Source organism: Pseudoliparis swirei, chromosome 13 (assembly GCF_029220125.1).
Source record: "Pseudoliparis swirei isolate HS2019 ecotype Mariana Trench chromosome 13, NWPU_hadal_v1, whole genome shotgun sequence".
NCBI classification, from domain to species: Eukaryota; Metazoa; Chordata; class Actinopteri; order Perciformes; family Liparidae; genus Pseudoliparis; species Pseudoliparis swirei.
In genome coordinates, this window is record NC_079400.1 from 7,118,302 (window position 1) to 7,134,967 (window position 16,666).

At 44.0% G+C, this 16,666-nt stretch overlaps 1 protein-coding gene across 2 annotated transcripts in view; it reads left to right on the forward strand.

Annotated features, from left to right (window-relative positions):
• Window positions 1–11,295, forward strand: part of nrxn1a (neurexin 1a) — a 54,326-nt gene extending 43,031 nt beyond the window's left edge. For both annotated transcript variants that reach the window (XM_056430252.1, XM_056430253.1), the window contains 4 exons: window positions 538–627; window positions 1,675–1,985; window positions 9,190–9,268; window positions 9,949–11,295. In XM_056430252.1, the coding sequence (XP_056286227.1) occupies window positions 538–627; window positions 1,675–1,985; window positions 9,190–9,268; window positions 9,949–10,250 (782 nt within the window). In that variant the 3' untranslated portion in view covers window positions 10,251–11,295. The remainder of the gene's footprint in view (window positions 1–537; window positions 628–1,674; window positions 1,986–9,189; window positions 9,269–9,948) is intronic.
• Window positions 11,296–16,666: the final 5,371 nt, after the last annotated feature.

The window sequence follows — 16,666 nt, forward strand, 5'->3', positions numbered from 1 at the left end:
AAACATGTCATATTTTGAGTTAAATGTTTAACTAGAGAGAAAAAAAATAAGAAAAAGAAAAAAGTGTATTTTGTTGAACATAGTTGTTTTTTTATATTTGTTTTTTTTAGATTTAAAGTGGTAATCTTAGCAGTCTTTAACATAATGAGGTCCAGGCTTGAGGTAGCTGATAGTAAAAATGCTAAATGCTAGTTGTTGTGAGGTGTGTGTGAGGCTTCTTCCTGTATGTAACTCTAAACTCAGTCAGTTATATCGACAGTATGTGGCAGCTGTAACATTATTTCTCTGTGCTCTTGCAGATGTTAACCCCTGAAATGTCTCTTTAAATTAAACCCAATGAACAGAGAGTAAAAGTCCGCTCACTGGAAACATAGTGAATTCAGCTCCTCTTCTCTGAGCACATCAAGCGTAACGCAGTGACATGCTAACAATGAGCAGACCATTACTTTCTTTTCATTGCTGTTCTTTTTGTATCCAGCTCCTGTACCACGTTTGGATGTGCGTAATTACTACTGTGTTTTCATCTCTAAATTAAAGGCAACATTGATAACGAGCGCCTGGCCATCGCCAGACAGCGAATCCCCTATCGGCTCGGTCGAGTAGTTGACGATTGGCTACTCGACAAAGGTAAAAACCCTGATTAAAATTCCTTAAAACTTTGAGCTTAAACAATATAATTTGAAGACAGTTGAATATACGATATTGTGCACCATCAACTAACATCTAAAAATAAATCCATAACTAAGTAGTTAAAAGTTGAGCAGCTGTAGTGTGTAAAACTGTGTAAAGTGTAGTGCCTGTGAACGTATCTTGTTAGTGTGTATCTGATAATATCAGGTTAAAGGGACGATGGAGAGATTAAAATGTGAATAAATCAGAAAATAGTACTGATAAAAAGATGCTTTATTAAGACATGGTAAATAATTCTGTTTATTATCAAATTGTAAACAATAAAGCATTTATTAAATTAAAGTACATGCAAAGTATTGTGACATGGAATAATTATGTAAATTTGAAATGACTAATAGAGCAATGCTTTTTGAAAAAGAATGTAAACGTTTTTCCTCCTAAACTTCAGCAGAGCTCCTTAAATTAGCCTCTAGTCCCTTTAACAGTGAGCCGTGCTAGAGCTTATAACCTGTGCATGCTTCATGGGGCTGCTGCAGTTCCCTGGATCTCTGTCACTCTGCCGTCTGTCTGTCGCTCCTTCAAATACAATATCGTGCCGCACAGCCATCACCATAGCAACCATCTGTCAGCCCCGTCTTCTCAGGACCCTCTGACTCCTCTCATCTGCTGCCTCTTCCTCTTCCTTCTGTTCTTTTCCTCTTCATCCTCCTCCTCCTCGACATTTCAGTCTCTTCACCCTCCCGCCTTTTCCTCCTCTTCCTCGTCTTCTCCTCATCCTCTGTTTTCCATTCCCACCCTCACAGTCTCAGCTCTTCTCCACGGCTTCGATTTGCTCTGCCGCGCTTAATCGATCCCATACTCTGACCATGGCTTGGGGGTGGTGGATTGTGTAACACTCAAACACTCTTGTGTGTGCATGTATGCGTGTATGTGAACGGCGGCGTGTGTGTGACTGTATTCGCGTGTGTCTGTCCACCTTCCTTCCCGGTGTGCCTCTGTGTGCCTGGTGCGTGTGTGCGTGTGTGTGCGCCTGTGTCCGTGTAGGTCGCCAGCTGACCATCTTCAACAGCCAGACGACGGTGCGTGTCGGGGGAGGCGAGCAAAGTGCGGGCATGTTCCAGGGCCAGCTGTCCGGAATCTACTACAACGGCCTCCGCATCCTCAACATGGCCGCTGAGGGGCATCCGCACATCCGAGTGGACGGCAGCACGCGACTGGTGGGCGACATGCCGTCCTCCTCCATCACCCCGCAGTCCAGTGCCGCGGCTGGAGGCAACCGCTCTGACTCCGCCCCCTCCATAAGTGACATCACAACCACCACGGCCACCAGCAGGAAACAGGGCGCCACACAGCAGGTCAGAGCGCAATCACATCTATAACTTGTGGATGGGAAGTTCACTTCATGCCTGCTGTGTGTGGTCCTCCTGTGTAATTCCTCCGCATGAGGAGCATATATGTCATCCTACCCCACGTGCTTCATCTTTGGTGTGACGATGGGCAATTACAAAGTGGTCATTTGCTTTGATAAGTTCCTTTTCGAACTCAGTAAGAGGATTAGCAAACACATCGCCCACTGATCGAGGACGAGAGGAGAGTGAGATGTGTCAGAAGGAGTGGGAAGTTTATTTATATTGTACTTCAAGTTTTACATGAAATCCTAAAGTGTAGAAGACAACAAAAAGACATCAAAATTATGGAAAAAAAATATTTAAAGAAATCAAAAACATGTTAATAGTTCAGGATCTAAGCATAATGATGAATGCTCAAGATTCAGCCAAAGAAAGAGGACTTAAAGGGTGTTTTATTCAGGCATGGTAGCCTTTATGAGATATTACACTATTAGATGAGGAGGTAGCCAAGAGGTGTGATGACATGCATCAAAGGTCCACAGCCAGGCTCCATTGTTGTCTTTAACCTGGTCTTATATCATCTCAAAGTTGGCTCCAGCTCTTTGGGGCTTTTGGAACTGAATTATGTTTTTACTCACTGATTCACAAATCTATAACATTAAACAACATGTTTGAAAAGTCGACATATTACTAGAATTTCTCCGTCGCAGTTGCCTTTTTCAGGATGTGCAACATGTTTGTTTTGTCTTTCTGATTAATGATTAATAGTATTGTATTTGCTCGCCATCATCCTCTCCATCAAAAGCTACACGCAAAATAAAAGGGAGTCGGAACCATTTCACGAATAAAAGGCTCACACACACGTTTCATTTTCCTGCTACAGCACAATCTCATCAGTGGATTAGATGGGACATTTTAAAGTAAATGGTCCCCACCCACTAAATTACAGGAAGAGAAAGCATTGTGTTAATGGCGGCTGTAATAGCTCTTCCATAATATGCATCTAGTAAACTCGATCATAGGAACACACGCCTGCTGAGACGTGTGTATCGTGGCTGCGACTGCAGCGTTGATGCTAATGTCGGAGGAAGCGTCATCAGCAGGTCCACCGAAGACTCTTTAACTCTTCTGTTCAGATCACTCGTGAGACGTCGCCAGGCTCTTTGTGGGCGTCTGTGTGTACTGCAGTTCTTCTTCTGTGTTATAAAACTGTGCCGCACTGAAAAATAGTTTTTTTCTTTCCCAACGATACAAGTTGCCATGGAGATACTGAGCCCCACTACCCACTGCTCGCTTTCTCTCTCATTTAGGCTCCCATCCAGAATAGCTCCTCTGTGTATAAACCGCCAGCTGTTTCAGACATGAATAATAGACTGCAGAGAGCTGAGAGCTAAGCCTCAGGCATCAATAATGGACATGAGAGCTGGATGGATAGCGTGGCAGAGTGACAGCGTTGTCGCAGGTGCTTGTCTTCACGCCTCTCAGTCTCTCCCTGTTTATGTTGTTTTGTTATTTTAAACAAACTATTCCTGCTCTTGTGATGTCAGTGCTAAATATGGGATGCAGAGTTGTGACCCGAGTCAATATCACTCTGAGAACTAGGTCAGGCCCAGTATGCGCTCAAATCACTCCTGCTGGTCCACAAACTGTGTGTGTGTGTGTGTGTGTGTGTGTGTGTGTGTGTGTGTGTGTGTGTGTGTGTGTGTGTGTGTGTGTGTGTGTGTGTGTGTGTGTGCGTGTGCGCGTGTGTGTGTGTGCGCTGGCCTTGTTTAAGAATAATCTACAGCTTCTTCATTGAGGCTGGCTAGTGTTGCCTGGCAACCAACCTGGCCTTAACAAGCACACGTACAGACACACACACACACAAACTGAACACAGCATGCACACGCGCACACAAACTCTCAGGTGGATTGAGAACAACCGGCTCGAATTGCTTCACATTGCATCAGTGGAGGGGCAGTGAGGTGTTTCAGAGCGGATCCCCGTGGGTTTCACTCTGACCGTCAGCACTTTTTGCAGCGCTACTCGTCCACCACTTCTTCTCTTTTTTTGTATGTTGAAAAATAAAAAGGATTAATAATGCATGACAGCTGAGCACCAGCGAGGAGAGCGAGAGAGAGAATGTGTGTGTGTGTGTGTGTGTATGTATGTATGTGTGTGTGTGTGTGTGTGTGAGTGTTTATGCTACAGGCTGCTCTGAGTCACAGAGTTGAGTTTTGTTTTTTGATGTTCGGTGTCTGTCTCTGGATGTGTGTGTGTGTGTGTGTGTGTGTGTGTGTGTGTGTGTGTGTGTGTGTGTGTGTGTGTGTGTGTGTGTGTGTGTGTGTGTGTGTGTGTGTGTGTGTGTGTGTGTGTGTGTGTGTGTGTGTGTGTGTGTGTGTGTGTGTGTGTGTGTGTGTGTGTGTGTGTGTGTGTGTGTGTGTGTGTGTGTGTGTGTGTGTACCTGTGCTCGATGGGAAGACTCACAGAAGAAACCCGAGGCTCAGAGCGGTGTCCGATTGGCTATCAGGAGTCAGCTGACCCAGACACCGAACACTTATCTCTCATTCGCTCCCATCCTCCCTGTTATTTGTATTTCTCGCGATCTTATTCGCATCTTTTTCTCCCTCTTGCTTCTCTTGCTCGTTATCTATCTTCTTTCGATTCTTCCTCTCTCCTCCCTCCTCCCTCGCTCACTTTCTCTTCTCCTCTCTTCCGAATCTCCTTTGCTCTCTCTCCCTCCACAGCGTTCCATATTTACCCATCACTCCCCCGCCCCTTCTCTCTCCCTCCCTTTCTCTCTCTGAGCTCCGGCGATAGGCTGTTGATGCAGGCGGTGTACGAGTCTATCTCTCCATCTGCAGTCGTGGAGCTAGCTCCTCTCCTCTCTCGCCAGGATCTCTTCATCAACTTCAGCCGGATTCGGTGGACGCTCGTGTGCCTGCGTAGATGCGTCTCAACAGCAAAAGAGCAATGGAGCGTGTTTGGCTATTCTAGAGCTTGTGTGTGGGTTTGATTTCCAGTTGTGAAAGTGACTGACAAGCTGTTGAATCTTCTGGAAGCGTGTGTGAGGACCCAGAGCAGCTACCATGTGTGAACTAGGCAGTCAGGGAGGCTTGGACGGTCGCTGGCACTGTTCGGCTGCTCAGGTAGAGGCTTTGCTCTTTCAGCATGCGGACGTCCTTCCCTTCATGCTCTCTCTCCCCTGCCTCTTGCCGTTTGTGTCTCATCCCCTCCCGTTGTTGTGCGTCCGTGTCCATCATTTTGTCAACAGGCTCTATCGATGGACTGTGAAACGTCGGGGGCAAAGAAAGGGAGGGTGAGAGGGAGGGGCGGGGCTCTCTTGGACATATCTCTTTCGCCCATCTTCTATAAACTCCCGCGGTTTATTGATGTGATTTAAGTTGTGTCTGGCATGTCTCGAGTTTTCCTCGTGTTCATTGTGTGCCGTGTGATCGGTGGATCAATAGTCCAATTCGCACCTTGCTGGTTGAATCCAATGCATTGTATTTTGTATCGCCCGAACGGGGTGGTCAGCGGGCGAGGGGGATGTCTCAGACCAGTGGAGGGGTCTTGTTAAATGTACCTGTGAGCTTTGGTTTGAGCTGACGTCAGCATTCAGAACAGGCTCACAGCGGTATCTTTTGGATCAGTCATCGAGCATGGTGGCACCACATCGATCGGTGACAGACAGGGTGATATGTTTCCCACTGGCTGATTTGTTCTCGTGCTATTTGGATCCTGGCAAAGGCACAGAGGTTTATCGACTGGCTGGATTCCACCGGCTAAGCTCAGCTTGACAGCTCGGTGGGCAGAACTGATTGGAAAGGCAGCGGAGGGCGGAGACGAGCATCAATAACTTCATATATGTTTCAAGTCAAACTAAACCACCGCAGGCTTGGCCACGCCGCACAAAGCCAGTGCAGGCTTTTTCAGATGAATGAACGGTGTGCTTGCTCCTCTTATGTAATATGTTCTTACAAAGACGAGGAGCACGGAAATAAAGAAACCAAGGACAAAGAAAAAGCTGAATTAATTGTAGGTTTCAGCCGAGACATCGTCGAGCACTCGGTGCTGGCATTCTGGTTCCGGTTCTGTTCTGGGCTCCTTGAAATCTGCATCGAGAGCTCATCTCTTTTATTGCTCTGCTCTCTCTTCCTTTATTCTGTGGGTTACTAACATTTACTGCAGTGCATCACAATCTAATTTTAATTTAGCGCTGGCTCGGAGCGCTCAGTGTGGTTAAAGCACACACACATTCACATCGCTCATGTCGAAGCGTCAGGGCGGGCGAAGGAGTGCATAAATATGCGGGACACATTAGCACGGTGTTAAGTAAAGACCGCAGCACTTTGAAGTCCTCCTCCTATCCTGTCTTCTTTTCTCCCTCTTTCTCAAATATTCCCCTGAAATTCCTTTTATCCATCCACCTATCTTTCCCCCCTCTTCCTCCTCCTCCTCTTCATACCCCGACTAGAATGGCAAATCAATGCACAGGTCCCCACTGAGGGTGCACACTCCTTTTTTTTTTATTCCCCATCATTTTTAACAGCCTGAACTTAGAGTTGCCATGGCAACAGGAGGAGCAAGGATGGATAGAAAAAAAGGGCGTCTTTCCCAGAGCGAGGAATGCAGAATAAGCAATTGATGATATATTACTTGGTTGATGTGGGTGAGAGGGTGAACCTAAGTGGGTTATTGACATGGTGCTTATGGAGAGGTGTTAAATAAAGGAGATTTAAATTATATATATACATACCTGCAAACTTGTCACCTTTCGGTGAAATTCACCGTTTTGAACTCAAAATAGGTCATCCACGTGAATCGTGGAGATCCGAAGAGTTTTTTTTGGGGGGGGGGGTCACCTGGCCCGCTGCCGTTGAGATTGCAGTGAGACGCGGAGAAAAGTGTGAAGTGGTGCTCTTCGCAATAAAACATCTTTGATGGGACGTGTCGCGTCTCGGCCAATCAGCGTTCAGATGTCCACAGCGTTTGGGGGTTCAGGTTAGCTTGAATGTTAGCCCGCTACATCTGCTGCTGTCACGCTGCACGGTGTAGCGATGCTAACAAAGTACCCGTACGTTAAACACGATGTGATTTACCATATTTTTAGTATCGATACTTCATTAAGAGAGCGATCAGAGCGCCGCTGCTCCGTGTCGAGCTGTCTGCGCACACTGCGCTGCGCAGCTCACAGCGAGAGAAGTGGAGCAGCTTTAGAGACCGACTTCGGCTTAAAAAATAAAAAGATGCCAGAAGTGAAATGTTTCAGTCTGTAAAGTTCTGTAACTACAGCTGCTCATCCTGATGAACTCTGTATCATCTGGTCAGAGACTAACGGCCTCATAGTGTATAATCAATGCTATGATGGAACCATGTAGTTTCATTCATATCTGGCTGTATTAATACTAATATTACTGACATTTGTTAAGTGTTGAAAAAGTTGGTAAAAAGTGAACCATACAGATGTTTTATTTATTACTATTATAGATAAATATACCAGTCTCGTATTTATGGTACTATATTGTTTTTATTGTATTGAATTCTGGTATCGGGTATTATGATATTTATGGCAGGTATGTAATATGTATAGAAGTTATAATATGATTATCGTGACAAACAGGTAAAGACAGAACAGATTCAGGGAAAAGTCCATGAGGACTGTTCAGGCAACAAAAAGGAAGTTGGTTCATGAATGACTTTAACCATATTATATATAATGACAATGTATATTTGTTATTACTATCATTACAGGGCTGAGTCAGAGCGGAGAACCTTTTGTTCTTAAACTGTTTATTATCATTATTTAGATTTGTGGTCAGAACAATAAAATGACTGTAGTTGTGGTTCTAAAAGCTTTGAGGCTTCAAACAACGTGGATGTGGTGTGAAAAAAGAAAAAGAAAATCACCTGCACCCCCCCCCCCCCCCCTGTTGTCACCTTTTTCACCCCTCATGAGTTTGCAGGTATGTATATATATATATATATAGGTGTTAAATAAAGGAGATTTAAATTATGTGCATGACAGGAATATATTTATTTATATATATACATATATGTATATATATATATATACATATATGTATATATATATTTATATATATATATACATATATATAAAGGAGTTTATATATATATATATGTGTTAAATAAAGGAGATTTAAATTATGTGCATGACAGGAATAGATATTTATTTATATATATATTCCTGTCATGCACATCATTTAAATGTCCTTTATTTAACACCTATATATATATATATATATATATATATATATATATACAGGACTGTCTCAGAAAATTAGAATATTGTGATAAAGTTCTTTATTTTCTGTAATGCAATTAAAAAACAAAATGTCATGCATTCTGGATTCATTACAAATCAACTGAAATATTGCAAGCCTTTTATTCTTTTAATATTGCTGATTATGGCTTACAGCTTAAGAAAACTCTAAAATCCTATCTCATAAAATTTTAATATTTCCTCAGACCAAGTAAAAAAGATTTATAACAGCTGAGTGTTTGTCAAGGCTCAGGAAACCCTTGCAGGTGTTTCGAGTTAATTAGACAATTCAAGTGATTTGTTTAATACCCTACTAGTATACTTTTTCATGATATTCTAATATTTAGAGATAGGATATTTGAGTTTTCTTAAGCTGTAAGCCATAATCAGCAATATTAAAAGAATAAAAGGCTTGCAATATTTCAGTTGATTTGTAATGAATCCAGAATGCATGACATTTTTGTTTTTTTAATTGCATTACAGAAAATAAAGAACTTTATCACAATATTCTAATTTTCTGAGACAGTCCTGTATATGTATATATATTTGGCTTCACATTCTGCGTATTCTCCAACTCATGAACAGCCAATATCAAATGGAGAGAGCAGAACAGAGGGAAGCTGGGAGGTGTGGGAGATGGAAAGGCCACAACAGCAAAAGGAAGGGGAGGGTCAAGAGAGCAGGAGATGATCACTGACTGTCCCCTTGTGACTTTAAACAGAATGTAATGATTCTCTCCTCCCTCCACCTTCCTTCATCTCTCTCTGGTGCTCTAGTTTTGGCCGCAACACCCAAAGTGTTGGTGGCAAACTGGGAAGCGGGTGGGCGGTGGATTGGTGCTGTGTGCTCACACATGTAGAAAATAAACAGAAGGCGTGTGGGACACAGGCTGAGGAGGTCGTGTCTGTATCCGTGTGTTCATGTTCCCACTGTCTTCTGGATCCGTAGTCGGCAGACGACCTGCTGGTGGCGTCGGCTGAGTGTCCCAGCGATGATGAAGACATCGACCCTTGTGACCCCAGTTCAGGTGAGACTCCCGCCGCCCGCACAACCACTCACATCACACCGCCTCTTCGGAGGGAGTGTTTTTTCTTCATGTGTTCACCACAATCCCGAACCCTTAGCTTGTCCCTGCCGCTCGGTCGCCCGCGACAATTCATTTATAATTTCTGCTTTGGTTTTTGCCTCAAGGCATCTTCTAACACTCTCCACCCACTCGCCAATCTCCACCTCCATCTCTTCCCCTCACCTCCCCTCACCTTATCCATTATTTAATCTTATTTCTCTAGCAGTTTCTTTCCTTTTTTTCATTTTTCTTCTCTTCCCCTCACTCTAACCCCGTGAATAGAATTCCCAAGCAAATTATTTCACAACAGTCATTTGGCAAGGTGTCACACTCTGCAGCCCTCGCTGCATGTGTCTGTCCTACAGCATCACATGTATGTCATAGAAGTGATATAATGTGCACCTGGCCCTCCTCGACACGTTATGTGAACATTATGTGATAATATGTGATAATATGTAAATAGTTGCAGCCTTCCCTGACCACCAAGTACCCCGATGAAAGAAGCTCGGCAAATAATTCATCCTATTGTATCTTCTTGCTCCAGTCCTCCAACCATCGACCTGGCGTGTCGTACAAAATGAATAATGCGTGCCGTAAACTGCGATGTAACATCGCTTGCCTCCCCTCCCCCCCCCTCACAGCCCGCCCTCCCCTGCCGGAGGTGAAGGTGTTCCCAGTTCCCTCCGAGGTGGTTCGGGAAAGCAGCAGCACCACGGGCATGGTGGTGGGCATCGTGGCCGCCGCGGCCCTCTGCATCCTCATCCTCCTCTACGCCATGTACAAGTACCGCAACCGCGACGAGGGCTCCTACCACGTGGACGAGAGCCGCAACTACATCAGCAACTCGGCCACGCAGCCCAACGGCAGCGCCAAGGACAAGCCGCTGGGCATCACCAAGATCTCCAAGAACAAGAAGAACAAAGACAAGGAGTACTACGTCTGAGGCGGAGGACGTCCAACACGCAGACATATACGCATACACCTTTATATATAACGGTATATGTACATAAATAGATATATTCTCCAAAAAAAATACACACTGACAGAGACATGATGATGTTAATGTTTACTCTCCAATAATCACATCTGCACACATGCTGGCGAGCACAAACACACACACATTCAGGCACACATACATTTAAGCACAAACACGTAGGGACTGGCCCGAGGGCGCGGACCCTCATTGTACAGTATTTACCGACGAGCAGAGCCTCTGCGAGAGGCTTATTTTATGAACATAAACACCATTCCAAATGATAACAAAGCACCAGTTCAGCTACCAGTTAAGAACCAATTTGGGGGGGCCAGCCAGATAATGAAAAAAAGACAGTGGAACCTCTCGCGTTGGACTCGGAGAGGTGACGGAAGACTTTGAAGTGAAGCACATGGCGGGCTGGGTGTGCCGAGCGAGAGGACGAGCAGAACAAAGACGATGTAAAAGCACCGGGACGAACGGGAACCGTCTCCTCCGAGCTCCTCGGCCTTCCTCCCCGTCGGCAGACGGGACTCGCCGAAGCACAGAGGATGCTGAAGAAACACACACACACACACACACTCACGGTCCACGTCTTGCGACGGGGCAGGAAATCAGGGTGTCGCCATAGAGACGGGTGCCGGTCGTACGACGGATGGGCTGCGGTGCTGATGTTTTACGGCACCCTCGATATCACAAATGTGAAATCGGTGGAAAACTGAGAGATATTTTCCTGGACAGGATACTTGAGACTTCAGATGCTACCTACAGGCACCAGTCGTGCATGACTGCGGTGTCACACACACACACACACACACAGAAAAAGAAACAAAAACAATCTAAACCTGCAGACATACTGCGACGCTAAAGACCCGCCGCATCTTCATCACTGACACTGAAGACGACGGCGAACAGGACTCTGATCATTATGAGAAATGTTGTTGCAATGATAATGACGAATACGAAGAACATTTGGGCAGAATAGACTCTTTGGGGAAGGGAGGGGGGGGGGGTCTTATTGCACGTGAATTATCTTACTCCGTGTGATTTATACCGCGTTGAAACTCCAGAGGTTACACCGTGAAGCACAACCATCACAAACTCACCGACTTGGCTTTTCGAAGCGGTTTTCAGTCGGTGGGGTTCCACCGCGATTTAATCTCTGAATCGACTCTCAGTTCGAATCCCCGGTGACAAAGTGGGACCATCTCGAGTGTGCTGCATGCCTGAGTCTCTGAGCTGTGCTGTGAAGTGGTGGAGTGTCCCACTAATAAGTCCGGAGGTGGGAGGTTTGTGGGGGAGGAGGTTGAGGAGGTTGAGGAGGAGGAGGAGGAGGAGGAGGAAGATGAGGAGGAAGAGGAAGAGGTCGGGGTTGATGCGGGTTGCCGTGTAACTCCGGTGCAACGCCTGGACGCGTGCGCCCACCACAGGCCACGTCCTGTTTCACAGCCTGATGTCCTCATAGGCCACGCCCACTCTACCTGCTCTAACCAACCACCTTTTTTTGTTGTTGCAAAAACCAGCCGAGGAAAAGAATCAAAACGGGACAAAGTAAACGTCCCCATGTGTCGCTAATAGATAGAAAAGTCCAGTTCATGATGTCATTGATTATATGACAACCTGAGTGGCTTTGATTTTTATTGGCTCTCCCTTTCTCTCTCTCTCTCTCTTTCTCCTTGCGTCCTTTTGTTTTCATGCTGATTTCTCAATGTTCGCGACGTGACCCACGCGGGGCAGACGGGTGGGTTTTTCCGGGCTCCGGTGGTATTATCGGTCTGAGCCCTCGACCGCTGAAGAAACGAAATCTCAAATCAAACCGCGGCGTGAACGAGCCCCTCCAGATCTTCCAAGCGAGGTAGCCGACCAGACGGATGCATGCAAGACGCTCGAGAGCGAGAAAGGACGCGAAGGGGACTTTGTGTGAGATGTCAAAGTATAAAAATGAACTTAACATATGCCCTTATTCTCTCATCCTCAACTGGCCTTGACCTCCTTGTTTTCCCTTGTTTCGTACGTTTCCCTCTTTGCCCTCCCGGTGCCTCCGTGTCTCTCGCTTTCTTTCCCCTCTATCTCTGTTGTGTTGCCATCTGGAACAAGAGGACGCGTCTCAATCGATGGGATCCGACATCTAGGTGTTCATTAACCATGTTTATTTTCTATATGTACAATTTTTCTACAGTATTTTTCTTTTCTTTTTATTGTTACGGTTCTTTGATGAACATAAAAGTGGAAATTTATTATGAAAAATAGTTTTGAAGATTAATGAGTAAATAAAATATTACCCAAGTGAGCCTGGAGTGTGTTTGTTTGTTGTGTTTTGGTCTCGTTCTGTAACACCCGGTTCTGTTTCTCCTGTGTTTCGTGTCTCCTCTGTGTCTTAATTGTTTAATTCCCTGCACCTGCCCTCAGCCACTCTTGTCTCGTTACTGTCTGATGTCGTACACCTGTTTCAGAGAAGACTCAGATCACTCGTCTTGTGTTGGAAGCAGAGCTCAAAGGAATAGTTCATCCTTCTGGACATGATACTTATTAGCTTTCTGGTTAAACGAGAATATTAATACCATTGTCATGTCTGTGAGATACACGGCTCACAAAAAGAACCCCGATTAACATGTTATATAGTTATAGAGTTGAAAATGACAATGTGTTTTATGGAGGGATTACCAGACCGTTGTGTCTATACACACTTTTATTTTCATTACTTATCTTAATGCACTTAACAAACACAATACCACTTATTAAGTAGTTTGATTAAGAGATGCAGGTAAAAACATATATTTGGGAAAGAATTAGTGGGATAATCGTCAAATTGTTCCACTAGTCATAATTTTCTATTCATCGGTCTTTCTGAAGAACATATTCTAGAAATGTAGTTTTCTTATTCTAAGACAAAGCCGTATCCAAGACAACAGCTTCTATTAAAAAGATAAACCTTTTTGATTTTCACAAATGTTCACAACAATTACACAGAACAGCGTCCACTCCCCGGTGCCGATACTTGCGTCACTGTAACTTGGTCTTTGCTCGCTTTTCTAATCAAAGACAAACATAAATAATCACCAATTACATTGCTGCATGTTTGAAGAACGAATAAGAAGTTTCTAGCAGAAATATAATTCCAAATTTCCATTAAGAAAATAATTGGTAGATTAATCGTCGCACCCTTTATTGGCAGAAACAAACCAAGCTGATCTTCATCAGGAAGCGGATCAGCATATTTCCCAAAATGTGTAAATAGTCCTTAAACTGTCTGCTCCCGACCAACTATCTCCACATTGAGGTTTCCCAAACGTGTCTCCTGTCCCCTGACACCACTTACTCTGTCCATCAAGGAAAGTTGCACCTTATCCTCCAAGTCCCACTGTGTCTAACTGGGACCCGAGACGCACATAAAGACCCCCTCGCGCACACCACTCAGGGCTCTGAAGTGGGGCTGTGAGAGGTAAACGAGGCTCTGCGGGGCTGAGCATCCTCAGGTGAGCGAAGCTATTTCGACGAACACCTCGCTCGCCTCGCCGTCTCCTTCTCTCGCTGCTTGTTTTCCACGTCTCTGTTTGCTTTGAAGCGCCCGCTCAACAAAAGGAGGCCTGTGTTCGGCTGTAGCCATCTGCCGCTGGGCTGTCCTTGACCGCAGCCGGCTCAGATAAAGACGGCCCGCTATATTCAGAAGGTGAATAAGAAACATCTCCAGGACTCACTGGTGGCCAGTAGCCCCTTTCACAGCAGCCATGTTGACATGGCAGGGAAACACGGGTGTGATCAATAACACGAATGGGTCACGGCACTGGCGTTGTGCACGGTGGCACCCTCAATATATTGATCTATTACACCTGAGTGACACCTGCTATATGACATGTCACGACGGCTGCTTTGAAGAGGGCTTTTTGTTACATTGTGTCAACAACAACATTTACGTTTACAAACCCACAGTCCAATAAGGCGAAGAGGCTCATTGCGCAACCGAAAACCAAACGTGGATGGATGAAAACTGCCGAAAACTTCTTTCCCCTTCACTGTAGGACATATATATATATTCAAAATTGTTTTAAAGTGCAGATGACACAAGCATTGGGTCATTAGTTTTAGAAATACGCCCCCCCCGCCCACCCCCACCCTTAGGTGGGTCTAATAACATGACTGATGTCTGAGCTCTGTGAAAGGGCCCCACTGTGAATGGCGATGTGCACTCGAGGGCCTCTTGAACGGGGGACCGCCTTCATGGGGCGCCTGAGTCGTTGAATTCTGCAGCATACAGGACTGTCTCAGAAAATTAGAATATTGTGATAAAGTTCTTTATTTTCTGTAATGCAATTAAAAAAACAAAAATGTCATGCATTCTGGATTCATTACAAATCAACTGAAATATTGCAAGCCTTTTATTCTTTTAATATTGCTGATTATGGCTTACAGCTTAAGAAAACTCTAAAATCCTATCTCATAAAATTTTAATATTTCCTCAGACCAAGTAAAAAAAAAGATTTATAACAGCTGAGTGTTTGTCAAGGCTCAGGAAACCCTTGCAGGTGTTTCGAGTTAATTAGACAATTCAAGTGATTTGTTTAATACCCTACTAGTATACTTTTTCATGATATTCTAATATTTAGAGATAGGATATTTGAGTTTTCTTAAGCTGTAAACCATAATCAGCAATAAATCAGAATAAAAGGCTTGCAATATTTCAGTTGATTTGTAATGAATCCAGAATGCATGACATTTTTGTTTTTTTAATTGCATTACAGAAAATAAAGAACTTCATCACAATATTCTAATTTTCTGAGACAGTCCTGTATAGTTAAAAAATACTTCATATTTTCATCCACACCTCCCTCGAACAGGTGCAGAACAATCAGCAAACCACTCATCAACAAATGTATCAGCACGTAAACCTGCACACAGATGGATCTTCCTCTTCATCAGTCCTTCCTTTTCACTCCTTTGTGTAGCTGCATCGGTCAGCCTCGATCCTCCCTTCTTTCTTTCTCTCCTTCTGTTTCTTCCATGCAAAACTGTGTGTGTGTGTGTGTGTGTGTGTGTGTGTGTGTGTGTGTGTGCGTGTGTGTGTGTGTGTGTGTGTGGTGTCAAGAGCTCAAGGCTGCGTTTTTCTTCCTGCTTTGGAATAAATCATAAAGAGCTGTTCATCCACATTAAGTTCCCACAGCACAAACATGTGTGTATCAACACGAGAGGATGTGTGTGGAGAGGAGAAGCTGAAGATGTTTAAACGAGTAAATGTCAAATTAGAGATTTGTTTGTGTCATAAGTGTGTGTGTGTGTGTGTGTGTGTGTGTGTGTGTGTGTGTGTGTGTGTGTGTGTGTGAATGCAGTGTCCTTGCAAGCTGGCTGTCCTGCTGACATGTAGGGAGTAGAAAAGAATATTATGTCCATCGCTATCAAAGTGTGCTCATCTTTCAACACAAATATGAAGCAGGAGACAAAACAGGTTCACGCCTGTTCCCCATAATTCTTCTCCTTTTTTTTCGTTTGTTGACTTGAAAAGAAATCAATCAACCCGAAAAATAACATACTCCCCGATGTCTGTATTATTTACTCCTAAACTGTAATTAATCCAGGTGTATTTATCAAAAAACAACAACACACTATAACAAAATGAAAAGTAATTTAAAAAACTAAAAATATAACTGAATTCAGCAATAAATAATATTGCTAGTAATTCAATTCAAACAGATTCTAAAAATAAATATCAGGATTGATCCTTTTTCTTGAACAAACAAAGTGAGCTCACGCCACTCGGCCTTTCAGAGACACCACAAGCGCCACGACGGAAGAAAGAGTTGGACTTTGATGTGTCCTCCTTATTATTACAAATTTAAATGTGAAAAAAACCAACTTTTGGGCTAACTAGTAATCTAGCGTTACATGATGAATAAAGAAAAATAATACAAACTCGTTTTCACTAAAAGCTTCTTGCTCATCAGAAGAAGTGATTTCACGTTTGTACTATTTAGAGTGTATGATTGTGTAATGTGTTTTGAATAAAAATATTTTTTACACATAAAGAAAACCTTGAGTCCTGTGAAAATGTCCATCCTATTGGATCCAGCTTGTGTGTTATATATATATATATATATATATATATATATATAAAGTGTAACGAATAAACAGTGGAAACAATGATATTTGGGCAGACTAGAGTATTGGGTCATTCGTGAGAGTTGAAAATAATTGTCTCTATCGCAACATTCTATTAGGATCTGTGCAAGGATGTGGTGCATTTTACTGACACACACACACACACACACACACACAACCCAGCAGAGACCTCCTACATCCTCATACACCCATAGAGCTGTTTACCCGCCGCTGTTGTTCAACACTGCATGGCACGAGGCACCAGAGCGTCTCACGTCACTTCTTCTCTCTTCCAC